General features: G+C 34.3%; 1 protein-coding gene across 1 annotated transcript in view; it reads left to right on the top strand.

The window, feature by feature from the left end:
- FRZB (frizzled related protein) overlaps positions 1-25,498 on the top strand; it is a 63,457-nt gene extending 37,959 nt beyond the window's left edge. Inside the window, exons 3-6 of the mRNA XM_051986079.1 lie at positions 12,304-12,369; positions 19,991-20,195; positions 20,488-20,551; positions 23,812-25,498. Coding sequence (XP_051842039.1) covers positions 12,304-12,369; positions 19,991-20,195; positions 20,488-20,551; positions 23,812-23,922 — 446 coding nt within the window. The 3' untranslated portion in view covers positions 23,923-25,498. The remainder of the gene's footprint in view (positions 1-12,303; positions 12,370-19,990; positions 20,196-20,487; positions 20,552-23,811) is intronic.
- The last annotated feature ends 1,899 nt before the right edge of the window (positions 25,499-27,397 follow it).

Genomic DNA, 27,397 nt, shown 5'->3' on the forward strand with positions numbered 1-27,397 from the left:
TCTATAAAACAGGAACAATATAGTAACTCTTATTCCTGAGGGTTATTAGGAGAATCCAAGAAGATAATATATAGAAAGAGCTTTGTATATAGGATTTTCACCTTTTTGGTGGTTGTTATTGCTTGTTTGCTTGTTTTTCTCTTGTATTTTTTTTTCTTTTGATCTGATTTTTCTTGCATAGCATTATAAATATAAAATATGTTTAAAGAGTTGTACATATTGATCTTATATTAGATTGCTTGCTGTCTTGGGGAGGCAAAAGTGGGGAGAGAAAGGGAGAAAAATTTGGAACTTGGGTTTGCAATGGTGAATGTTGAAAACTATTTTTTGTATGTGTTTGGATAAATAAAATACTATTAAAATTTTTAAAAAAAGGATTTTGTAAACTTTAAGGAGCTATATAAATGCCAGCTATTATAAAGATATTTTAAATGGGAAAAATAACAAATAGTTGTAGCAGCATTAAATGAAGGCAAATGTATATGAGAATTAAATACACACACACATCATAAGACTAAATAAAAATCTATATATGAACTTGTAAAATGCATTTAAAGTTATATTTTAAAATATTTCAATATTTCAAAAGTATTTCCCCAGAAGTGTACCTGCATCCACAACATAGGCAAGAAAACTGTTGCTTAGATGTGTCCACTGAATCTGATCCTATAATATCAAAACAGTGTTATCTTTTTTTTTTTTTTTTTTTTTTTTTTTTTTTTTTTTTTTTTTTTTTTAGTTATCCTATATCAGGTTTTCTTTTTTTTTTTTTTTTTTTTTTTTTTTTTTTTTTTTTTTTTTTTTTTTTTAAATTTTTTATTTAATAATTACATTATATTGACACTCATTTCTGTTCCGATTTTTTTTCCCCTCCCTCCCTCCACCCCCTCCCCTAGATGGCAAGCAGTCCTTTATATGTTGGATATGTTGCAGTATATCCTAGATACAATATATGTTTGCAGAACCGAACAGTTCTCTTGTTGCATAGGGAGAATTGGATTCAGAAGGTATAAATAATCCGGGAAGAAAAACAAAAATGCAGATAGTTCACATTCGTTTCCCAGTGTTCTTTCTTTGGGTGTAGCTGCTTTTGTCCATCATTTATCAATTGAAACTCAGGTCTCTTTGTCAAAGAAATCCACTTCCATCAAAATATGTCCTCATACAATATCGTTGTCGAAGTGTATAATGATCTCCTGGTTCTGCTCATTTCACTTAGCATCAGTTCATGTAGGTCTCTCCAAGCCTCTCTGTATTCATCCTGCTGGTCATTTCTTACAGAACAATAATATTCCATAACATTCATATACCACAATTTACCCAGCCATTCTCCAATTGATGGGCATCCATTCATTTTCCAGTTTCTAGCCACTACAAACAGGGCTGCTACAAACATTTTGGCACATACAGGTCCCTTTCCCTTCTTTAGTATTTCTTTGGGATATAAGCCCAATAGAAACACTGCTGGATCAAAGGATATGCACATTTTGATAATTTTTTGGGCATAATTCCAGATTGCTCTCCAGAATGGTTGGATTCGTTCACAACTCCACCAACAATGCATTAGTGTCCCAGTTTTCCCGCATCCCCTCCAACATTCATCATTATTTTTTCCTGTCATCTTAGCCAATCTGACAGGTGTGTAGTGATATCTCAGAGTTGTCTTAATTTGCATTTCTCTGATCAATAATGATTTGGAACACTCTTTCATATGAGTGGTAATAGTTTCAATCTCATCCTCTGAAAATTGTCTGTTCATATCCTTTGACCATTTATCAATTGGAGAATGGCTTGATTTCTTATAAATTTGAGTCAGTTCTCTATATATTTTGGAAATGAGGCCTTTATCAGAACCTTTAACTGTGAAAATGTTTTCCCAGTTTGTTGCTTCCCTTCTAATCTTGTTTGCATTAGTTTTATTTGTACAAAGGCTTTTTAATTTGATGTAATCGAAATTTTCTATTCTGTGATCAGTAATGGTCTCTAGTTCATCTTTGGTCACAAATTTCTTTCTCCTCCACAAGTCTGAGAGATAAACTATTCTATGTTCCTCTAATTTATTTATAATCTCGTTCTTTATGCCTAGGTCATAGACCCATTTTGATCTTATCTTGGTATATGGTGTTAAGTGTGGGTCCATGCCTAATTTCTGCCATACTAATTTCCAATTATCCCAGCAGTTTTTATCAAATAATGAATTCTTTTCCCAGAAGTTAGGGGCTTTGGGTTTGTCAAACACTAGATTGCTATAATTGACTATTCTGTCTTGTGAGCCTAGCCTTTTCCACTGATCCACTAATCTATTTCTTAGCCAATACCAAATGGTTTTGGTGACTGCTGCTTTATAATATAATTTTAGATCAGGTACAGCTAGGCCACCTTCATTTGATTTTTTTTTCATTAGTTCCCTTGAGATTCTCGACTTTTTATTGTTCCATATGAATTTTGTTGTTATTTTTTCTAGATCAATAAAATATTTTCTTGGAAGTCTGATTGGTATAGCACTAAATAAATAGATTAGTTTAGGGAGTATTGTCATCTTTATTATGTTCGCTCGGCCAATCCAAGAGCACTTAATATTTTTCCAATTATTTAAGTCTGACTTTATTTGTGTGGAGACTTTTTTATAATTTTGCTCATATAATTCCTGACTTTCCTTTGGTAGATAGATTCCCAAATATTTTATGGTATCAACAGTTATTCTGAATGGAATTTCTCTTTGTATCTCTTGCTGTTGGGTTTTGTTGGTGATGTATAAAAATGCTGAGGATTTATGGGGATTTATTTTGTAGCCAGCTACTTTGCTAAAATTATGAATTATTTCCAATAGCTTTTTGGTAGAATCTCTGGGGTTCTCTAGGTATACCATCATATCATCTGCAAAGAGTGATAGTTTGGTTTCCTCATTGCCTACTCTAATTCCTTTTATATCTTTCTCGACTCTTATTGCCGAGGCTAGTGTTTCTAATACGATATTAAATAATAATGGTGATAGTGGGCAACCTTGCTTCACTCCAGATCTTACTGGGAAAGGTTCCAGTTTTTCCCCATTGCATATGATGCTTACTGATGGTTTTAAATATATGCTCCTGACTATTTTAAGGAAAAGTCCATTTATTCCTATGCTCTCAAGTGTTTTTATTAGGAATGGATGTTGGATTTTATCAAATGCTTTTTCTGCGTCTATTGAGATGATCATGTGGTTTTTGTTTGTTTGGTTATTGATATAGTCAATTATGCTAATAGTTTTCCTAATATTGAACCAGCCCTGCATTCCTGGTATAAATCCTACTTGGTCATAGTGTATTATCCTGGTGACAATTTTCTGTAATCTTTTTGCTAATATTTTATTTAAGATTTTAGCATCAATATTCATTAGGGAGATTGGTCTATAATTTTCTTTCTCTGTTTTCAGCCTACCTGGTTTAGGTATCAGTACCATATCTGTGTCATAAAAGGAGTTTGGTAGGACTCCTTCAATCCCTATTTTTTCAAATAGTTTATATAACATTGGAGTTAATTGTTCTTTAAATGTTTGGTAGAATTCACATGTAAATCCATCTGGTCCTGGGGATTTTTTCTTAGGGAGTTGATTGATAGTTTGTTCTATTTCTTTTTCTGAGATGGGACTGTTTAGGATATTTACTTCTTCCTCTGTTAGTTTGGGCAAGCTGTATTTTTGGAGGTATTTTTCTATTTCATTTAAGTTGTCGAATTTATTGGCATAAAGTTGGGCAAAGTAACTCCTAATTATTGCTCTAATTTCCTCTTCGTTAGTGGTGAGTTCTCCCTTTTCATTTTTAAGACTAACAATTTGATTTTCCTCTTTCCTTTTTTTAATCAGATTTACTAAGGGTTTGTCTATTTTGTTGGTTTTTTCATAGAACCAACTCTTAGTTTTATTAATCAATTCAATAGTTTTTTTACTTTCAATTTTATTGATCTCACCTTTTACTTTTAGAATTTCAAGTTTAGTGTTTGACTGGGGGTTTTTAATTTGTTCCTTTTCTAGCCTTTTTAATTGCAAACCCAATTCATTGACCTTCTCTTTCTCTATTTTATACAAATAGGCCTCTAGAGATATGAAATTTCCCCTTATTACCGCTTTGGCTGCATCCCATACATTTTGGTATGATGTCTCATTATTATCGTTTTCTTGGGTGAAGTTATTAATTATGTCTATGATTTGCTGTTTTACCCAATCATTCTTTAGTATGAGATTATTTAGTTTCCAATTATTTTTTGGTCTACTTCCCCCTGGTTTTTTGTTGAATGTAATTTTCATTGCATCGTGGTCTGAAAAGGATGCATTTACTATTTCTGCCTTACTGCATTTGAGTTTGAGGTTTTTATGCCCTAATATATGGTCAATTTTTGTATAGGTTCCATGAACTGCTGAAAAGAAAGTGTATTCCTTTCTGTCTCCATTACATTTTCTCCAGAGATCTATCATATCTAGCTTTTCTAGTATTCTGTTTACCTCTTTGACTTCTTTCTTATTTATTTTCTGGTTTGATTTATCTAATTCTGAGAGTGCAAGGTTAAGATCTCCCACTATTATAGTTTTACTGTCTATTTCTTCTTGCAGCTCTCTTAGTTTCTCTTTTAAGAATTTAGATGCTACCCCACTTGGTGCATATATGTTTAATATAGATAGTGCTTCATTATCCATGCTACCCTTTAGCAAGATGTAGTGTCCTTCCTTATCTCTTTTAATTAGGTCAATTTTTGCTTTAGCTTGATCTGAGATCAGGATGGCTACCCCTGCTTTTTTGACTTCACCTGAAGCATAGTAAATTTTGCTCCAACCTTTTACCTTTAACCTGCATGTATCTCCCCGCTTCAGGTGTGTTTCCTGTAAACAACATATTGTAGGATTCTGGCTTTTAATCCATTCTGCTAACCGCTTCCTCTTTATGGGGGAGTTTACCCCGTTCACATTTATGGTTAGAATGACCAATTCTGTATTACTTGCCATCTTGTTAACCCCGATTTATGCTTTCCTCCCTTCTTTCCCCTTTCCCCCCTTCCAAGTATTAAGCTTGTGAGCACCCCTTGCTTCTCACAGCCCTCCTTTTTAGTGTCCCTCCCCCCGCCTTAGAGTTCCTCCCCCTATCTTACCCCTTTCCCTCCCAGTTCCCGTATTCCCTTCCGCTTAGTTTATTCCTTCCCTTTCCACTTTTCCCTTCTCACTTTTCAATGAGATGGGAGAAGTTTCACCATAGATTGAATATGTCTTAAGATTTTTCACTTAAAGCCAATTCTGAAGGCAGTAAGATACCCACTATATTCATCCCCCTCCATTCTTTCTCTCAGATATAATAGGTTTCCTATGCCTCTTCATGTGATGTACTACCCCCACTTTACCCTTTTTCTGGTACAGTGTCCTTTCCACATCAATTTCTAGAACAAGGTATACATGTATTCTTTATACATCTATATAGTCAAAATATAGTTCCCAAGATTAATCTTTACCTTTTTAGATTTCTCTTGAGTTCTATATTTGTAGATCAAACTTTTTGTTAAGTTCTGGTTTTTTCATCAGAAATAGATGAAATTCGCTTACTTCGTTGAATGTCCATCTTCTTCCTGGAAAAAGATGCTCATTCTCGCTGGGTAAGTTATTTTTGGTTGCATACCAAGTTCCTTAGCCTTTCGGAATATCATATTCCAGGCCCTTCGATCTTTTAATGTGGATGCTGCCAGATCCTGGGTGATCCTTATTGTGGCTCCTTGATACTTGAATTGGGTTTTTCTAGCCGCTTGCAATATTTTTTCTTTCATCTGAGGGTTCTGGCATTTGGCCACTATATTCCTTGGTGTTTTGATTTTAGGATCCCTTTCAGTGGGTGATCGATGAATCCTTTCAATGTTTATTTTTTCTTCTGTTCCTATGACTTCTGGGCAGTTCTCTTTGATAATTTCCTGGAAGACAATGTCCAGGCTCTTTTTTTCATCATGTTTTTCTGGGAGTCCAATGATTCTCAGATTGTCTCTCCTGGATCTGTTTTCCAGGTCTGTTGTCTTCCCCAGAAGGTATTTCACATTTTTCTCCATTGTTTGATTTTTTTGGATTTGCTTGACTGATTCTTCTTGTCTCCTCGAGTCATTCAATTCCACCTGTTCAATTCTGATTTTCAGTGAAGTATTCTCTTCACTCACTTTTTTAAAATCTTTCTCTAATTGTCCAATTGAGTTCTTTTGTTCTGTGGAATTTTTTTCCATTTCGCCAATTTTGTTTTTTAGAGAGCTGTTTTCTGTTTCCAGTTCACTAATCCTATTTTTCAAGGATTTTACTTCTTTATCCACTCTCTCTTTAACTGATTTCTCCAGGCTCTTTTCCCACTTTTCTTCTAGCTCCCTTGTGAGAGCCTTTTTAATCACTTCTATGAGGTTCATCTGTGCTGAGGAACAGACGCTCTCCTCCTTTGGGGAATCACCTGGGGACTGTCTGTTTTTAGTCTCCTCAGGATTTAGAGTCTGCTCTCTATCTGTATAGAAGCTGTCAAGGGTTAAAGTCCTCTTCAGCTTCTTGCTCATTCTGTCTATTAATCAGAGACAAACTAGCAAAGAAAAACAGAAAAAACTGGAGTCTTTCTTTGGGGGGGGGGCTGGGTGTGTTATCGAGCTTCCTCTACAGACTGCAGGTGGCAGCAGTGAGGCACTAGCAGGACTGTGCTGCGCCTGCGCTCTGAGATCCCAGAGCGTGCTGAGTCACTGAGGGGGGGGAAGGGGGGAGCGGCCAGGTCCTGAGAGACTCCAGCTGTTTGCGGTTGTGTTCTTCAGCCCCGGTGTTTTTAGCTTCTCTGCTGGGCTGTTGACTTGCTGCAGGTTCCAAACCTGTAGCGAAGCTCTCCCCGCAGAGACGGCTACGATCACTCCCCACCCCCTCTCCAGTCTGCTCCCGTGCTCTCACTGCCGCTGCCCGCCGCCTGCGCCCGATCTAAAACCGCCCCAGCCCTCCAGTAAAGACAGACCTTTCGTGGCGGATCTCAAGGATGGCTTCTCTTGGTAACTATTTGTGGGTTTTTTTCAGTCAAGCATTGATTCAGAGGCTTGTAATGAAGTGGATAGTGAGAGAAAGCGCGGAGCTTATGCAACTGTGAGCCTCCTCTCCGCCATCTTAACCGGAAGTCCCAAAACAGTGTTATCTTTAATGGTTCTTTGGACAGGACAACACATGAGCTCCTGTACATAATAGGCAACAATGTTCTCTTGAATTTTGTGTGGATGACCACACTAGAAGATTGAGAAAGACTAAGCTTATGAATAGTTATGTGTTGAAATGAAATAAAACTTATAGAAAAGTTAATGTGATACATATGGAATGGCATGAATTACAGAATTTAGTGCAGTCTAGTGAAAAGAACCTTGGATTTAGAGGTAAACATCCTGGGATTGACTCTCAGTTTTCACCTGGTATCAAAACTCAGTGGATTGTTTGTCTTTTCCGTTTCCTCTGAATAAAGTTGAAAAATTCTTGACTTCTCTGCTTGCTATACAGAAAGCCCTCTATAAATATATTATTAATAATAATGATAAAGTAGTTATTTAAATAATAATAAAATATTTATTAAATAAAAATTACAATTATAACTAACATTTCTGTGGTTTTTACTATGTGCTGGACGTTGTGCAATCTCATTCCTTCTCACAGCAATTCTGAAGTGAGTGCTATTAATATTCCCATTTTACAAACCAGGAAACTGAAATAAACATGTTAAATGACTTGCCCAGAGTCACACAACTGGTAAGTACTGAGGTCACATTTAAATTAGATCTCCTGACTCTAGGTCCCTGTTATGTTCTCCTAGTTGCCCTAACCTATTAAAGAGACATTAAAATTTCCTATATTATTATGTTAATGGCTATTGTGCTTCATGGCTATTAGATATAAAGTCCTGGCAGTGCCTTCATTATTGATGTTTCTGCAGCCATGCCCACTGTTTCTGGGGTTGTCTTGGTGGAATGGTGCTCTAATGAAGGAGGAAAAGAATTCATGAGCTCAAATATCTGCCCTTGCTGGAAGAAAAGATTGGAAGTTCTTAGTTTTCATTTCTTCTGTTAACTTAAAGTTAGGGACTGTGCAATTTTTTATCCAAAAATAGACTCTGAGTCACTTTAAGTCAAAATGGTCCAAAGACCCCTTTTATTTACCTTGTCCCAGTTTCCAGTACCTTGAGTTATTAGCACCTACATAAGTGATTCCTAGGGATGTATGTAGGGATTTTTACATATGTAGGGACTCCTAGAATACCTAAGACTTGAGAATCTCCTGCTGGAAAAGTGAAGAGACTTGTCTATTTGTATCACAATTGCAAAGCATCCAGGATGCCTCAAGAAAGTCTTAGAGCAGATTACTACTCTGTCCAATCTACTTTTTGTTCCCAAAGCTTGAGAAAGCAGGTAAAAATGATGCTGTCCCATCCTTTAGAATTACATATACAAACAAAGCTTTATGATTTTGGAAAAGACTAAATATATATATATATCAGAAATTTACTTAGTCAAACAAGCAAATACTTAATCAGTGCCAAAAAAGGTGGGGGGAATGGTAGGAAGGAGACTGATATATTAATATGAATTGCCACCTTCCAATCCTTCAAATGAGATTTAATCAACGGCTTTTTTTGTGAATTGGGAAAGTCCTCAATGATAATCTTTTGAGGGGGAAAAATAGTTTACAAATAGTCTTCTTCAGAACAATACTTTGAGATAGAAAGTGAAATCATTATTAAATGATTTAAAGAATTAGAGGAAATGTTGTGGCTTAAATAAACTAAATGGGCTTGCCTATTTTAAATATTATTTCAATGTTGGAGTCAGGATTCAAAACCATCTCTCTCCTGGTCAACACACATCTAAAGTACTGTGATAAGTTCTAGGCCCAGAATATTGATAAGGTCATTGATAAGCTGATGAGCATCCAGAAGAAGGCAACTAGCTGAGGATATTTAGTCTGGAAAGAGAAGACACCATGAGATATAGTAAACAGTATTCAAGAACTTAACCGATTGTCAGGTAGAAAAGGTGTTACCCTTTGTTTTCTTTGGCCCTAAAAGGAAGAATAAGGAACAACTGTTGACAGTTAAAAGGAGATACATTTAAATTAGATATAAGGGACAACACCATAATAGCTATTTATAGGTGAAATAGCCCCTGGTGGTAATTGATTTCTCCCTTATTAGAGATCTTTTAGGTAGAAGTTGAGTGACCATTTGTTTAGGATGTGATTGGGAGGAGTCCTTTTGTTCTGGAATGATTTGAAGTAGATGGATGCTGACATCTCTTTCAACTATGAAAATTTTGGTTTTGTTTCCTAGCTTTCACTTTTCCACTACACCAGATTCCTTGTTTGGTTTTAAATCCATAATCTATCTGAAGGGATAAGACCACACTAATTGGAAATATAGGAATTAGTGACTGTGTATAACAATATTTTATGGGGAAATGGATTCAGATGAACATTTAAGTTGCACACATTTATTCCTCTCTCATAAAGTTTAGGACAGTCTTGGGGCTCCTGTGTTGGGATATAGGTACAACTATCAATTAACAAGAAGGATTTGGGCAGTGGTGTGTGTGTGTGTGTGTGTGTCTTTATGTCTGTCTGTCTTGGGGAGAAAAAGGGAGAGGGGGAGAGGGAGAGAAAGAGAAGGAGAGAGAGAGAGAAGGAAAAAGAGAGCGAAACAGAGAGGGAGGAAAGGGGAGGAGGAGGAGGAAGCAGAAGAGGAGGGAGAGGGGAAAGGAAAGGGACAAGAAGGGAGGAGGATGTTATGGTATTTTCTCATTGGAGCTTCTTATTGATGTGCCAATTTTCTTTGGTGTAATAATCCCAGGTAAAAGATCTAGAAATGGGATAGGACTGGAAGATATGACAAGGGGAAGGGAGGGACAAGAATAATTAGGGAGGGTGGGATACCCTGGAGTGAGGAATTTCATGGAAACTTTAAGGAAGGAACTATTATGGATTAAAAAAAAATCCTCCTTTTGTAACTGTTTCAGAAAAATTTCTTGGTCCTAGTTCTTTCCCCAATCATCCTATTTCTTTTCTTCTGTGGGCTACAGAGAACAAAGCTCCTGCTCCCTTCTTCTCATCTTCATCCAGTTTTCTTCAATAGGATTCCTCTCTTCCCACATCCACAAAGGAAAAGAATATAATTTCACCAGCTTCTTCCCAAGCTACAGTTTCTGAAGCAGTCACATAGCTCTAATAATTATTTAGGATTTCTAAGGAACTCTTTAAAAATTGCTAGTGACACAGTGAAGAGAAATAGCAGTATAGAAGATGGAGTATTGGACAGGAAGGGCTAGGTTAAAGCCTGTCTCTAGAACTAGATTTCTGTGTGATCATGAGTAATTTATTTCGCTTTTCTGATTTTCACACAAATCTCAGATTTAGAGACATAATTGACATTACCAATATATAGATGGAAGGTCTTATTATATAATAAGAATGATTCTACCTGAAATAAGAAACACCTACTCATAGTACTTAGTCATGCCTTTATTAGGATACCAGTATTTTAGGAAGAAGTTGAAGAAATTGGAGAGAAATGAGAAAAGAATAACAAAATTAACTATGTAAACTGGGAAGGGGTGGAAAATATTAATAAGTACTTTTAAAAAAAGAAAGAAAAATTGGGGCTATTAAAGGGATAAGATCTGGGTTTTCAGTCCCAACTCAAACTTAATGTACTACTTTTGGGACTGTGAGCAAGCTATTCACCTCCCTGAGTGTTTCCTCATTTGTCAAATGGAGGTGATTTATTTATACCATCTCTTTCATAGAGCTTTATGAGGATATAAAATAGCAGAAATAAAATTTAATAATGTTTTTAAAAATTTGAAATATTGAAAATATGAAATAGAGAGGAAATACATTTATCTCTATAGAGAATGGTACCAGAGGGAATATATTACCATGGCAGAAAAAAAGTTTTAATTGAGCCATTTGGAAGTCATGCTGAATGGCAAAAGGGCAGACTAAATGTGGGGAGGACCTTTATCATTAGAAATCTTTATGAAGAGAGTTGACTAATTTAATTATATGGAAATTGGTCACAGTTATGTTTTCAGGTACTATTGATTCAGTGATTCTGCAATTCAGGGATTCTTGCTGATGGTCAACAGAATAACCTAGGGCTGGATTATCTACTTTATTTGCAAAACATTTTTTTTTCCTGTGTTAAATAGGCATGAGTAATATACTATCTTTTCCAAAAGACTTGGTTCAAATATTCTTGCTAGAGGTTTGGGTCAGTAAGATGATGCAGTGGATAAAGCCATTCCCAGAGTCAGGAAGACCTGAGTTCAAATGCAGATTCAAATGATTACGAACTATATGGATCTGGGCGAATTACTAGACCTCTACCTCAGTTCCATCAGTAAAACAGAGATAATGACAGCGCCTCTCTCCTAGGGTTGTTGTGAAGATAAAAATGAGATGAGATTTGTAAACATTTAGCATAGTACAAGCACAATGTGAATCTTAGCTATTGTCATTATTATTATTGCCAGTTTAATTTTAACCTCTTTGAACCTCTCTTTCCTCATCTATAAATGGTAATAATGGCAATAACATATATAATATATAAAGCACATCTATAATATAATATAAAAACACCTATATAATAATAATACATTTCCAATGGTGGTATATTCAGTCATACAAGATTCTTTGTGACCCCATTCTGGGGGTTTCTTGGTAGATACTAGAGTGGTTTGCCATTTTCTATATTAGCTCTTTTAACTCCTTATCATCTATGTTTACCCATTCAGTGTGACTCTTGTCCATGTCTTTCCATAAATTTAAACACAGAGACTAGCTCAACAAACTAGGGGCCTTCTTTATGTTCTTATTAAAGTGGAACAGAAAGTCCTTCCATTGTCTGGCCCATCTTTATTGCTCACATATTTCTTTGGTATCAATTTTTACATTATTTCTCCATAATTCCCAATTTTAATGAGTTGCAAACTTCTGACAACTACTTTGTGAACTCTTTCTGTGATCCTTATTTTCAATTCTGGGGAGACTATAGCATTCCTTGACTTTCAGCCATTCATCACTACCCTAAGAATGTTGATATTAAAAAAAAATCACTATTTTTGACAGAAGTTTGGAGTCATAAAAAGAAGTTAGAAATTTCCTAAAGAAAATCCAATCACCTAAGAAACAAAAAACTACCAAATTTTGTTTCATGCCTTAAAAAGAGACAAGTCACAATAAAAGAGAAAATTGATTTTGAGATGACAAATTTATACTTTTCTTCATTTACAGCTAACTTGTTATCTTTCTTTCAGAACGCTGCAAATGTAAGCCAGTAAGAGCCACACAGAAGACCTATTTCCGGAACAATTATAACTATGGTAAGAGCAACTATAGATACAATTTAGGACTGATGGGGTTTTGGAAGTCAGATAATTGATTATTATTTTGAATACTGGTTTTAAATTTATACAGACTTAACTTTTCATATAAGTTCTGTTGTGAAGGATATGTGATTATTAGAGAATGAGAAACAAGAATTTAATTGTGAGCTATGGATGTCTTGCTCCTAATTGCATAAAGGTGAACAGCCCTAGACTTCAAAATAAAGAAAAATTAAATTTGTTAACTTCAGTAAGGGTTGCATCACATAGAAAACACTGACACGTGTTGTAGAGTTGAAAAGAAAGTCTGTATTTTTAAAAATTTAATATTCCTGGACTTTGTTACTATTTACTTATAATATATTTTAAAATTGTTCAGTAGGGCAAGAAATGAAATTTATGAGTAATCATTATTTTACATAGCATACATAATATAAAGAGAGTGTTTTTTTTAATCTTACTAATCCCAATGACTGACACAATTGTATACGCACACACATATTACATATATATGCTAATTATGTGTCTGTGTCTTGATTTGAACCAAGATTTTCTTTATTCTAAGACCAATACTCTAACCACTATACCACACTGCTTCTCATCTTGGGTAGATCCTAATAAAGTGGTAATTGGTAGAATGTCAGAACTTAATCCTATAGGTGTCCTTGTCATCTTTTTATTGTTGTTGTTCTTGTTCTTCTTAATCTTCTTCTTGATCTTCTTGTCCTTGTTCTTATTCTTCTTCTTGTTCTTGTTGTGTTTCTAGTTCTTGTTCTTCTCCTCCTCCTTCCCCCCCCCTGCTCCTCTTTCTCCTCTTTTTTCTCCTTCTCTTTCTCTTCTTTTTCCTCCTCCTCCTCCTCTGCCTCCTTTTTCTTATTCTTCTTCTCCTTTTTTTTTCCTTCTCCTCCTCTCTTTCCTGCATTTCTTTCCCCTCCTCCTAATTCTCCTTTTCTTCTTCTACTTCTTTTTCTTGCAAATGAAATTCATGAAGTACCAGTTGATATCTCTCTAGGGAACTATTACTATTAAAGAGGCATCAAATTAAATAACTGCACATTATTGATTAGTTAATTGAATCAAATTTATTCTATTAAAATATTCTACTGAGAAACTTTAGTGCCTCATTTTAGGTGGGAAAGGATAAAAATGCACTGATATACTAATTTTGTTTGTACTTCCTGATAATGTTATTAGAAAAATAGGTTAAGACTATTAACATGGGAATCTCTGTTAATGAAGTTATGTGGTTTTTCCTTATACTGAACATAAATCTTCATTGCAATGCCTTCCATCCATTATTCTCAGTTGTTTTTGCTGGGACCATGGAGAACAAATCTGATCCCTCTTGAACATGGCCATGTTATCTCATGTTCAGACTAAATTTCCCTAATTCTTTTAGTGGATCCTGATCTTTCAAGAACTAGACAGACCCCCTTCCTCATGCTGGCTGTTCTCAGGATTATCTCAGGATAATCTGCCTTTTCTAAAATAAAATACTGAGAACTGAACACAGTACTTTATATATTCTCACAAGTACACAGTACAGTGGAACTCACTTCTTTTCTGGATCCTCTATTTCTCATTGTATTAGACTGCACTAGGTTGGGTTTTTGTTTGTTTTGTTTTGGCTTGGCTTTTGGTTTTTCTCACAGTAACACATTAAACTTGCAGGTCTTTTAACTATTCTCCCTTCTGTACTTTTTGTAGCAAGTTTTTTGAATCAGAGTATAAGACTTTTACATTGATTGAGATAAGGGCTAGAATTATAGTTTCATTAGTATAAGGGAACTTCCTGATGAAGAAGCTCTCTTCCTCAATGCAGGTCTTTGCAACTTATACTTTAAGAGTGATTAAAACACCGAGAGCACAGATAGATGGCATCAAATTTCATAGAGTGCAGCAACTGAAGTCAGGAAAACATTTTTCTGAGTTCAAATCTCACCTCAGATACTTTCTGTGTGACCCTGGACAAATCACTTAACTCAGTCTGACTCATTTTCTTTCTTTGTAAAATAAGCTGGAGAAGGAAGTGGCTAACCTTCCCAAAATCTTTACCAAGAAAAGCCCAAATGGGTCATGCAAAGTTGGACACAACTGAACAATATGAGATGTCATGTTGAGATGTCAAATGACTTGCCAAATCAGATCCTGGTTTTCCAAGATCTGTTCTCTGTCCATTATGCTATGCTGTCTCCCTTTACTTTGATAACCATTCGATTTTATCTTATTAGATTTAACCCAACACTTAGCCTCTTGAGAATTTTAGATTCCCACCTCAATCACCCATCATTTTAACAGAATTAGGTAGCACTAGTTAGGTTAATCTTAGGTGAATCATCTCTGCTTGAGGACATGCATTACCAGAGGTCTGGCAATTATTTATGTTGACCACAAAAAAATCAAAATGATAGTAATCTATATTTCTAAAGTACTTTAAAGTCTACAAATTTTTTGCACATGTTTGGAGGCATTTAATGTAAGTATTATCCTTCCTAATTTACAAAAAAAAAAAAAAAGGAAAATTAGATTGAGAGAGTTTGCTTTGTTTAGGATATCACATAGCTATTAAATGTTAAAGCTGGGATAGGAACCCAGATCTCCTGATTTCATGTTTAGGTCATTTTTCACTATCATTCTTCTCTAACTATATAATAGGTTTCCTCACAAAGACTCATCACTGAGTATTGGAGAAGTTGTGGTTTGCTTTAGTTGAAAAAAGGTGGATCCAAATTGAAGAAATTGTGTTTCTTTTGAATAGTTTCTTCAGCGGGGTAACTCAATCACTTTTCATTATGGATATGTTGTTTGACTCCCTGTCTTTCTCAGTAATGAATGGACCTTAAAAGGTTGAAAGGAACAGTTTATCCAACAATCCAAACATGCAAATGTTTATTTGAAATGCCTTTTATCTAGAAATTGAGTAGTAGTCTCAGAAAAAAAAGAGTCTCTCAGAGGATTTGAGCAGTTTGACTTTTGACAAAAATCCCACAAGAACTTTGTTTAAACTTGTTGCTGTGTAATGTGGGAAAATAGAATAAAGAAAAATCAGACCTTTAAAAAAAATCACAAGCTTTCACTCAGGACATTTTATGCTGCTATAAGATTAACCATTCATTTTTCCTAGCAAAAAGAAAAACAGTTTTGAAGTAGGTAGTATAAATATTATTCCCATTTTACAGATGAGAAAAATGAAGCCTAAGAAGAATTAATGAATGGGCCAAATGGGCTAAGATCACATAGTTAGTAAGAGTCGAAACCAGTTCCCATGGATAGTTCTCACTTCAAGATCAGAATTTTTTCCACTATATCTTGCAGACTCCAATATATTGATTTTTCAAAATATTTCATTTTTTTAGGTCCAAATTTCTTTTCTTCTATCTCTCCTCTTCCTCAATTCCCTAACTGGACACTAAGGAAAGTAGGGCAGTTTCTAGTTTATTATATAATAAAATGTTTTGTTTCAGCTTCATTCACATTGTTATTTTTCCCCAAGGCTCATCCTCATAGAACTCTGCCTTGTAACAAAGAAGTGACAGTTAAGGAAAAACTATACAATATATGTTTGATCATGTCTAATGTAATAGGCTTCATTCCACTTTCAATATACTACCATTTATCTACCATAAAAGATGGAAGTGTATTTCTTTGAAGACAAAACTGATTGCATTGATATTATTCTTTATTGAATATGTAAATAAAATTATTCATACATGATTACACATTATATAATGTATAATTATTTTGTGTATACATATATTAAGGAATATGTTATATTATGAATATGTTATATATAATATACATACATATGTAGTTCTCTTGCTTTTTGTTCAGTATATATTTATGTCTTCCCAAGTTTCTCCAAATTTTTCTTAAGATGTAACAATATTTCATAATATGAATATGTCATTATTGTTTTGCCATTCTCCACATAATGAATACCGAACTTTCAGGTTTTTTTTTTCTACAAGTGTTGCTATGTCTGGAAATAACTCTGGGCTTATCTTACATGTCTTATGGTTGATAGAAAATTTTCTCCCTACTTTTTTATTCCTTTTGTTGTAGTTTAATTTTATTTGCACAAAAGTTTTACTTTCTTATAATCAAAATTGTTTTGTCCTTTGTGATCTTATTTGTAACTTGTGATTTTTTTTGTGTGTATATATGACTGCACTTTTGACATGCAATTTGGGGCATGACGTTCCTCTCAGGAGGGACAGAAATTAACAGTATTAATACTATGTTAACTAGATAAAATTTAGTATATAAAACTAGAGAAAGCAGCATAAAAATGCTTGACATAGAAGCCATTCAACAGGTAGAAAGTAAAATAATTTTTTATTATTGTTCTTTTTGTAGCAAAAGAAAAAAACTAGACACAAAATAAGCACCCATCAGTTGGAATATAATAAATTGTGGAATATGATTATAATGTAATATTATTATATTACAAAGATTACAAAAATGACCAATTTAGAGAAATTTGGGGACATTTATATGAACAGATGCAAAGTGAAAGGAGCAGAACACAAAGAAAAAAATATATTGTCATCACACTGATAAAAAAGAAAACAGCTATGAAAGGCTTTACAATTCTAATCAAATTAGTGATCAATACTAAACCTCCGTGACAGAAAGATACTAGATTGTGTTTAAGTGCAATTATTATTTCAGACATAGCATGTTGATTTGTTTTCCCTAACTACTTTTTAACCATTTGTTTTTGCTTAACTACTTTACAATAGAAGGCTAATTTTTTGTTGGTAAGAGATATGAATAGTGATAGGCGTAAAAAATTAAAGAGAGAAAAAGGAACATTGAGAAAAATACATTAAGAAAATCAAAAAAGTTCAGAAGGGGACATAAACATATTGGAAATTTTTTAAAATTTTGGAATGTTTGTTTTTGTTGGTGATTAAATTTGTCATGAAAAGTGTTTTAAAAATAAAGGACAGCAGATCTATTCACATGAGATATGCCCTCCTCAGCAGGAGTTTGAAGGCTAATTTAAGGAGAAAATATAAGAAAGTATGTAGCAAAACAAAGTTGGAAAGAAGGAGATAGATGGGCATTTATCTGAAGAGTTGGTGAGTCAAAATTTGAAATGTCATACAAACAGGGCAAGTAATATTGATGATGATGATGATGATGATGATATGGAAATCAGTCAAGCCACATTTTTAATGCTAAACAGACTGTCCTACTTTCACTAAGAAAGTATTTTGATATGTACAATAGGAAAATCAAAACAAATTATGTGAATTTTAATAGTACATCATTATGTATATGAACAGAGCTAGGTAACACAGTGGACAGAAAACTAGATCTGGAGTCAGGAAGATCTGAGTTCCATTCAACCTGGGACACTATATGCTGGACAAATCACAATACAGTATCCCTCCGTTTGCTCACATATAAAATGGGAATAATAATAGCATCTACTTCTAAGGGTTTCTGTGAGGATCAAATAAGTTAATATTTGTAAAGCACTTTGCAAACATTAAAAGTGCTATAAATGTTATCATCATGATCATTTTTAAAGTCTCTGATTTTGTCTGATGGAAGATGTCTGTACTTTAGTAGATATCTAGAAGGTTGTATGAAGCTGAGTCTTGCACATACTCCTATCCTAGTATGTGTCAAAAATAGGATTTGAATCTAGTTTTTCCTGACTCTAAATCTTTTCACCCCATCCATTATAACTTTATAACATTGGATTAATGATAAATGTATATATGTATATATGTATCTATCATCTATCTATAAACCCTTATAGAAATCAATAGAGTTTACATACACAGTTTTGAATAAAATTTTTTTGGAGAAAATTATGTTATAGTATTTTATCTGGGACTGGGTTAGTCTGGCAGTTTATAGCACATATGAACAGGAAGTGGATTAGGGTTGAGAACAATGAAGCATCAGGATGTTAATTTAGTTTAATTCAAAAAAGTTCCATCAAGGTATTTAAGGACATGTGGTGATTGTGCTAGCAACTTTGGTGACTATAAAGAAAATAATGTACTTGCCCCCCAAAGGGCTTACAGTTGAATAGGAGAGCTAAAACAAGTGCATGCTTATTTGTGTAGCACCTACTCTATGTGCCTTGTACATATTCTGATAAGAAAAAAAAGCCAGAGATAGGAGGAATGAGATGAATTTTGGAACTAGTGAGCAATACTTTGGAGGAACACATAGTAGAAAATGGAGATAACAATTCTTATAGGATTTTATTTATTTTACAGGATTTTTAAAGCTCTATCTAAATGTTTGTTATTATTATATGTATTTATGATATCATGAATGTATGTACTCTTTCCAATAGTATAGATGACAGCCAATCATGACTTCTCATCTTGTGTGATTCTTGGTGATGTCTATCCCATTGATAGGAAGTCTATATGATATGCTATGTCTATGTGTGTTGGGGTTAGGGTGGGGATCTTCTGCTTCTCTTAATATTGTGTGGATAGCAGTTTTGAACACAGGGATTGTTTATAGGGCTCTCTTTTACTCTTTCACATAGGATCATGGATTTAGAGCAAGAAAGGATCCTAGACATCATCCTGTCCAATGATCTTTTTTTTAAATAGGTGAGGAAGCTAAGTAGTAAAAAGAAGAGCTGTAATATGAACCCAGGACCACTGATTCTAAAACCAATACACTTTCTGTGGTACTGTTCTGTCTCTCCCATGATTTTCCCACTTTCTCTTTAGATCATATATGCCACTTGTGATTTCTTTCATTCTACTTCTTATTACATAGAAGAATAAAATTTATACTTGGTGTTAGAGGCTGCAGTCTAATTACACCCTTCATTATATCTCTTTGGTTCACCTGCAATTTTGATTCTTTGGATATAATGGCATTATATAATATATATCAATACAGCTTGCTCTATCTATCTATCTAGGTATTTATATCCTTATAACATTAATAAGGGAATAATGATGTTACAGTTATACTTTTTTGGCAGTTGGTTGCTTTGAAAGCACAAAATTAATCATAGAAAAATTTAGTATATGGTATATGATGAGATGAGAATCATTTTACGTATTTATTGGACTAGATGGTTGACTAGGGATCTTTCCAAATCTTAAATTCTGTGAGTACCAAAGCCAAAAGACAAGCGCCAACTAAGTGCTATGTTTTGTTTTATTTTAAGCCTAGCACTTCCTATTTTACTCATGCTGGAAGTGCAAAGATTGCTAATAGGCTGTTCTCACTCTGATTGGCTCGAGAACTTTGATTTGAACAGTTTTCCAGTCCAGGTTGGTTTGCTGCTGTGGCAGAGAACAGACCATATTAATGCCAAACTAAGTGTGGACATTTAATTGCTTAGCCCTCTGCAGTTCAAACTTCCAAGCTTAAGAGATCCCTAGCCTCAACCTCACCAGTAGCAAGGACTACAGAGAAACACTACAATTCACATCATGTTTTTGAGAGTGACTTTCAAGTTTAGTGCAATTTATTCTGTATCTCTTCTCATTGACTTAATATGGCTCAATGGACCATGGCAGGAAGAGAATATAAATCCACAGAAATCAGCAAATAAGGAACCTGATTTGAATGTATATTACATTATTTGGATTTCAAAATACTCTTTTTTTTTTCTCCTCAGTTATTCGGGCAAAAGTGAAGGAAGTAAAGACCAAATGCCATGATATCACTGCAGTAGTGGAAGTAAAGGAGATTTTGAAATCTTCTTTAGTGAATATCCCAAGGGATACGATTAATCTTTACACGAATTCGGGTTGCTTATGTCCTCCACTCAATGTTAATGAGGAATATCTCATCATGGGCTATGAAGATGAAGAACGCTCTAGGTACTTGTTGCTTATTACTTGAAATAATACATTTTGCTTCCTGACCATCCTCTTCTCCATATCCCAGAGTTCAATATTAGATATCCCTCTCTAATTTTTCAAGAGAATAATGGAATATAAAGTTGATATTTTCTTTCCCATTACTCCATAATAATTTTTATTGATTACAATGTGCCTATATATTCATATAGAATGTTAAAAAGTATACATAGATATGAATACACATGTACTTACAAATACATAAAGACAAATACCTCTGTACTGTTATATGTTGCTTTTCTGCAAAATGCAGGTTGCTCTTGGTGGAAGGTTCAATAGCTGAGAAATGGAAGGATCGTCTTGGTAAAAAAGTTAAGGTAAGTCTATATTTTATATCCTAAAATCCATAATAGAAAATAAAGAAAAACTAAGCCTGTGCCATTTAAATAGGCCAGGTGCCCTTTTGCCATGTTTCAGTCTAGAAAGTATTAAAACCTAAAGTACTTGTGTAAAAAAAAAAAAGGGGTCTGTCTTTTGACATTTAAGTTAATCAATTTAGCAAATTGCCTGATTAATTTACATATCTGAAAGCTGAGTGAATCCCTTAGAATTTTGCTCTAGCAAATTCCAGGGGCTGATAAATTTTAAAAGTGGGACAAAATGATCTTTTCCAATGAAAGATTTCATTTTTCTTCTTTCTGTACTAACATAGTTAAACTTATCAGGTCTGTTTAAAGAAAAAGAATGTGGGGGTAGGAAGTCATGTTCATAATAGGGCAAAGAAATTGAAAAAGGGTATGGAAACTGGACCAATTATAATATATTCTCTCCCTTCCACAAGTTTGAAGGCTTGGGAAACACTTACTGTTTAAATTAAATAACCCTTGGACAGTTTATTTTGTGCATCTGGCACTTGACATAGCAGACAAGTCTTTTTTTTTAATGACATTAAAAAAAATGCAAAGGCCATATTTTGCATGAGTCCCTATTCCCATCCCGACCCTCAGACCCAACCCCCCTATCCCTCACTTTCTTCCTTACTGTTTCCCAGTATATTTGTTGAAAGCAAGGTTGATTTCAAGTTCAGGCAGGCAGGGCTTGCTATAATCAACTCTCTTCACTAATTTTGGCATTCATGAATAGAAAAGCACTCTTCTTCAACCATGTTGGGATTCTTATTGTCTCTGTTTTCTGCTTGCTGATGCAGAACAAGAATTTGTCCTAAATTCCTGTGCTCATTTGAAGAACTTTCATTACTCCCCTGACTTAGGGCAACTAATAGTGTTTGCTGCTCCTCATGTCAAAATAACAGAGTCATAAATTATCATTTGAAAATCCAAGATACACCTTGGATTAATTTACGTATCTGCTTCTGTTCCCTAGTAAGGAATGTAATGTCATTTCCCATCATAATTCAGAGGGAATTTACAGAAGCATTACAAGAGACAGTTGATTATCTATAAATGGGTTCACAAAAGACAAAACAAAATTAACTAAGAAGTCCCCTGGACAGTTCAGGTCTGTATTTTTGGAGCAGTGGAAGTAGAGACAGGGAGAATTGAGTAACTGAAATTCTTACCTCAGTTTTCTAGTTCAATTTGTGTATATTTAGACAAAGCTTTATGTGTTTCATGGTGAATGTCAGTCAGACTTCATTATATAGAAAAGTGCTTATTTTCAAATATGCTAATTTTTCATCTCAGCTGCTATTCCAGGAGTTAAATAAGACATTTTTTGGTAGTTTCTTAACTTAGAAATTATCAGATCTACATCATAACAGGTTGCTGAAATAAAAATGATTTGGGTGATAAAGCTTTTTTAAATATAAAAAAGGACCAAGAAAATTAAACATTAATTACTCTTCTCTTTAACAAGATTGAATAGATGTCAACAAAGTAGGAGGAGCTACTTTACTATAGGGTAATTCAGCAATGGAAGTAGACTTTTCAATTTCTTCTACTATCTGTCACAAAGTCAATTAAGTTATAGTAACAAATGTTAGGATGCTTGATGCTTTAAATAGTTAAAGTTTTCTGCTTACTTGCTAAAACATTAGCATTTACACAATAGATTTGTATATTCTTTATTTTTAAGTATCCTCCAAATTACAGACTTAAAAGGAGTATAAATTCCTATCATGAATATCTTACAAGAAAGAATCCTGAATCTTTTGAGAGGATACTCAAGAATTATGCAGATGAATAATTTTTTCATTTCTCCCTTCTCTAGGCAATATTAGAAGTTACTAAAATAATGCTTTGAAAGCAAAAATATTACCATGTCATTCAAGAACCTCTTGTCTCTGTGATAAAAAACTAAGTATTCACTTGGTATTAACCTGAGTAATAGCCTAATGCTAGTGTTCTTTTTCAGACTTATGGCAATTTTCCTAAATTGTCTTCCAGTTAAACCAATTTGCTTTTCCTTAAATTTTTTATTGCATCTTCCCCCTTCCTGTCTTTTGATAAACTGTTTGTGATTAACTCTCTCTTCACCTCTACCTCTAAGGAACCCTACTTTCCTTCAATGCTCAACTCATGCTTGTTAGTAAGTTGCCTTTCCATTTCCTCCCTATTTAAATTTTTAAAAGAACCATTTCAAAAAATTATGAAAAGAGCACAGTTAGTGAAGCAAAGACACAATTTCTGTGCCCAAGGATCCTACAGTCTATGGGATGTGACATGATCCTCAATATCTATAATACTATGTGTGTATGTATAGGTATGCATGTTTTGATGTATGTGTATGTATACACACACATGCACACACATATGTATGGTACATAGAAGTAGTACAGAGTTCTCCAATAAACTGGAAAAAAAAGAGAGTCTTCATAAGCCTTAAGGTCAACTTGAGCCTAAAACTTAGGTCAACTATTTCATATGGAAAGCCTTTCCTGCTCCTCTTAATCATCAGTACTCTCTCCTTCTCCGGTCTTTTTCACTGGCTGTCCTGCATACTTCAAACTCTTTTCCTCCTCCTCTCATCTCCTGGCTTTCTTCAAATCCAGCTAAAATTTTTACCTTTTCTTAGAAGCCTTTTCTGATCTCCTTTTTAGTACTTTCTTAATGTTGATTATCCCTAATTTATCTGGTATAGATATCTTGTTTTCATATAGTCATTTTCATGTTATTTCCCCCTTTGAGATGAGTTTCTTGAAGACGAGGATTATCTTTTGCTTTTCACTATATTCCGAATATTCACATAAGTAGGCATTTCATAAATGCTTATTGACTGACTCTGTTGATTGAATGTTTAAATGTCTTATTCTTTTCAAACATTCATAAATGCCCACCATATGCTAAGTAGTGTATTAGATCTTGTGGGTACAAAGACCAAAAAAAAAAATAATAAAAATAAAAAAAGGAAATATTTCCTGCCCTCAAGCAACTTATGCTATATCCTCTCTGAGAATAGAATGTTGACTCCTTGAGGAGAAAGGGACTATTTTTTGTTCTAACCCCCTTATCTAAAATGGTGATTTGCACTTAATGAATGCTTATTGAATGACATTATTTCTATGGATTGGTATTTTACTTTTGAAGAATTTCTTAATTTCTAGGAAAACTGAGAAATCATGACTTTAAAAAATTATTTCTGTGGAGGTATTGAACATTTTCTGGCTTAAATTCCACAGCGTTGGGATCTGAAGCTTCGTCACATTGGGTTAAGCAAAACTGAATCTGGTCAAAGTGATTCTACACAGAAGTCTGGCAGGAACAATAACCAGCGGCAAGCACGCAATTGAATGTGAAATGAGAAACGTGAAAACCAATGGACTCCCTTGTAAGACTTGCATTGTTGGAACAGCAAAGAAAAAATTGCACTATTGCACGTTATACTCGATTGTTTACTACAAAATCAAATCGTAATTGATATTAGTCTTATTTCCCTTCTGTTTTCTGCTTTTTTTTTTTTTTGGTCTGGGTATAAGATGTTAAAAATATATAAATATATATATTATATTTCACTAATTATGGAGAAAACATCCCCATGAGCTGAAAAACTAATTCTAGAATATTTTACTGCAGTTGATAACAATCAGGTTGGGGTATCTGGATTTGCCAACACCATTTTAAAGATGTAGAGATGTTTGCCACATACAGAGGGATGGGATCTGGTGTAAAGTAGACTCTAACAGGCTGATGGCAATCTCATTTTTAATCATTTTTATCCTTTGTCATATCAGGAAAAATTTAGTTTTTAAACTATATATAAAACAACAGTTGGATAACAAATGATTGTGTAGACTGGGTAGTGAAGCATAGAAGAAAACTATAAGAAAATATGAAAGGAGAATTATTCTCAAGACTAGTAAGAAGCAAAATAAATAGCTGTAGAATCTGAGGAAAAAATATTTGTTCTGATGGAAAAGCACAATTTAACTGGTAGCTGTTGATGTTAACAGTAGCATTTCCCTTTTGGCAATAGAGTTGACTAATTAACATTAGGGAATGAATTATAACCAGACATCTGTTGTTATCAGTGTAGCTCTGTTTAATTTGTTTCCTTTTGAATAAACCACTGGTTTAAGTCTTTTTCCCCCTTTCTGAAATATAACCCTGATTTACTGTCTCAACCAGAACAAAAATAGAAAGAAATATGGATGTATATACATCCAGGTGTTATTTTTAAGTGGCTTGATCCTTCTGAGAAATGTTAGTTAACTCCCCAAAGTGCTAAGATAATTTAGAGTATTCTTAATTTTCTGATAGCCCCAATCACCTTGCCCTAGTTCTGTTTCTGGTTTCTGAATCTGTCAGGCTAACAGCTGGCTGCATCTATTTGAGAATTTCTTGACTAGAATTGCAGCTTTGCTTCCATCTGGGTAGGAACATCACTTCCTTTGTGCTGACTTTTGAGGTTTTGTAATTAGGGTTGTGTGTGTGTGTGTGTGTGTGTGTGTGTGTGTGTGTGTGTAGCATGTGATATGTTGCAGATGACTGAGTTTTCAGACCTGTCTCTTGGTGCCGGTCTGCACTTTATCATTTGGATGTCATGGGGGGTGTTCTTATGTCTATTCCTACATAAATAGCCATTTTTAATGCTCAGTAAATGTCTAATAAAAGGGATTATAGTTATCTAGAGAGAGGATATTCTGAGTTTTGATCCTAATACATATTTCATTACCTATGGTGCATTTTGATCTCTAAGGTATACTTTGAAAAGTAATGCCTTCACTTCCTTCTTCAAATAGAATGTTTTAAAGCCTATGTCAGTCATTTGAAGTCCATTGATTTTCCTCTATTGACATATCATAATATTAGTAGAAAACCCAACTTTTGAGTTATGGCATATGGAAAATAAAACACTTATGATGCAAACTGGCATTGCGTTTCCTTTTATAAGCTCAATACCCTACGAGAGGGATATACATACAGATTCCTCACATCCCAAAATAGAGTGTGAACAATAAAGGATGGATAATTATCTTTATCTTATTCTCCCTCATGATTTTAGAGGGCAAGAACAGAATGGAAGTTCAGGAGATCTACCTTCAAGCATTTGAAGATCTACCCAGGCTGTCCTATGGAAAAGGGATTAAAGGGATTTTGTCAAGCACTAGAGGGAATTACCAGGTGCAATGGATAAACTCTACAAAGAGGCAATCTTGGATGTGATGACAAGAAAGGCATTTCAATAATTAACACTGCTATCTAGTAATGGAAAAAAAGGAATGCACTGTCCCTCCTCTACCCCACCATAGGAAGACTACAAGCTGGATGATCATTTGTCAGTTTGTAGTGGGGATTCATTTTGGAGTATTAAATGAACTAAAAGGCCATTGACAGACCTTCCAAATCAGAAATTCTGTGATTTTCCTCCTTTCACTGAGAAATCTTGAAGAGAACTATAGCAATTTTGGTGCTTCAGACAAACAACGCATAAAGGCTAACAGCATGGCATGCACCATCTAAATTTCTGCCCTAAAACTAAGCATCTCTCATCCTATTCTAGTTATGACTCTGATCTCTAAGTGAGGTTAATAGAATAGCTGGTGGCTGTCACTACCAGAACATGTGTTCTTTGTTTTTTCGGGGGGTTGAGGGGTGGAGAGGGAGGATGGTTACCATTTGCATCTTTGTTCCCACCTGGATAAGGCAAGAACACTATTTCCTACATTCTGATTTTGGAGAGATAGGAATAGGAGAGTTAGGGAATAAAAGATATTAATCTCTCCTGGACTATATTCTTATGTGCAACTTTGATCTGAGGAATATACTATCATGATATTTTTTACACAATATTTATTTTCCAATTATTTCCCTTCCCTTCTGCCTGACCTATAGGGATGAGAAAGGAAACTAGGGATATTAGAGTTAAAGGAACTGGTTCCCCAATATATGCAATGTGGTCCTATCTTCCTAGAAAAGACAATGAGCAACTTTGTCATGAAATATTATTGGCACATTATAGTGGATGTTCTGGTCACATAGTTCCAAACAATTCTTTCACAATTAAATTCCTGAAGCAAAGATTACATTTATTTTAAATTTCTAAGTAAGGGCTTAATATAATTTATGCTCAATAAATATGAACTAATATACTTACAGTGAGTTATATTTCTGAAATTCATTTTGGTAGAATTCAGCAATCTAAGAAAACACTATTCTTTGGTGAATGACCAAGGAGAAGCAGTTTTCTGTTCATCTCTCTAAGAGTAAGCTTTCAGGTTATTGAAAGTATGAATGAATTCATAAATGTAAAATAGTATTATACATAAATTAAAAAATGTTGACTGCTGAGTAATTCAATTTGCATAGGTACAATAATTTTGACTTTTAAGTCATTTGTATTGAAATTTTTATTAGATGTTATTATTACTTGATGATGATTGCAATGCATCCCAACATGGAAACTCCATTTATCTTTGCAGAGCAAGTTGATAAATATTAGGATGTTTTCAGTATCATATGTTGATTGTCACTTGTCTTCCTAACTCTAAACCCACTTTCAGCTGTCTAACATAATGCTATTTTGTGGTAAATTTGTCTGGGCACCATGTCTTAGGAACTAAATCCTGGGAGAAACATAAACTGGAAAACATCCAGAGGAGTACAAGTATGATGGTGGAAGATCCTCAAGTACATGCTATATAAAGATAGATGGAAGATTGAAAATGGGAGTATCTAGCTTTCATAAGAGAAGATTGGGGTGAAACAGGATAACTGCTATTATGTATTTAAAGAATAATCTATGGAAAAGGAATTAGACTTGTTATG

This window comes from Antechinus flavipes, chromosome 3 (assembly GCF_016432865.1).
Source record: "Antechinus flavipes isolate AdamAnt ecotype Samford, QLD, Australia chromosome 3, AdamAnt_v2, whole genome shotgun sequence".
NCBI classification, from domain to species: domain Eukaryota; kingdom Metazoa; phylum Chordata; class Mammalia; order Dasyuromorphia; family Dasyuridae; genus Antechinus; species Antechinus flavipes.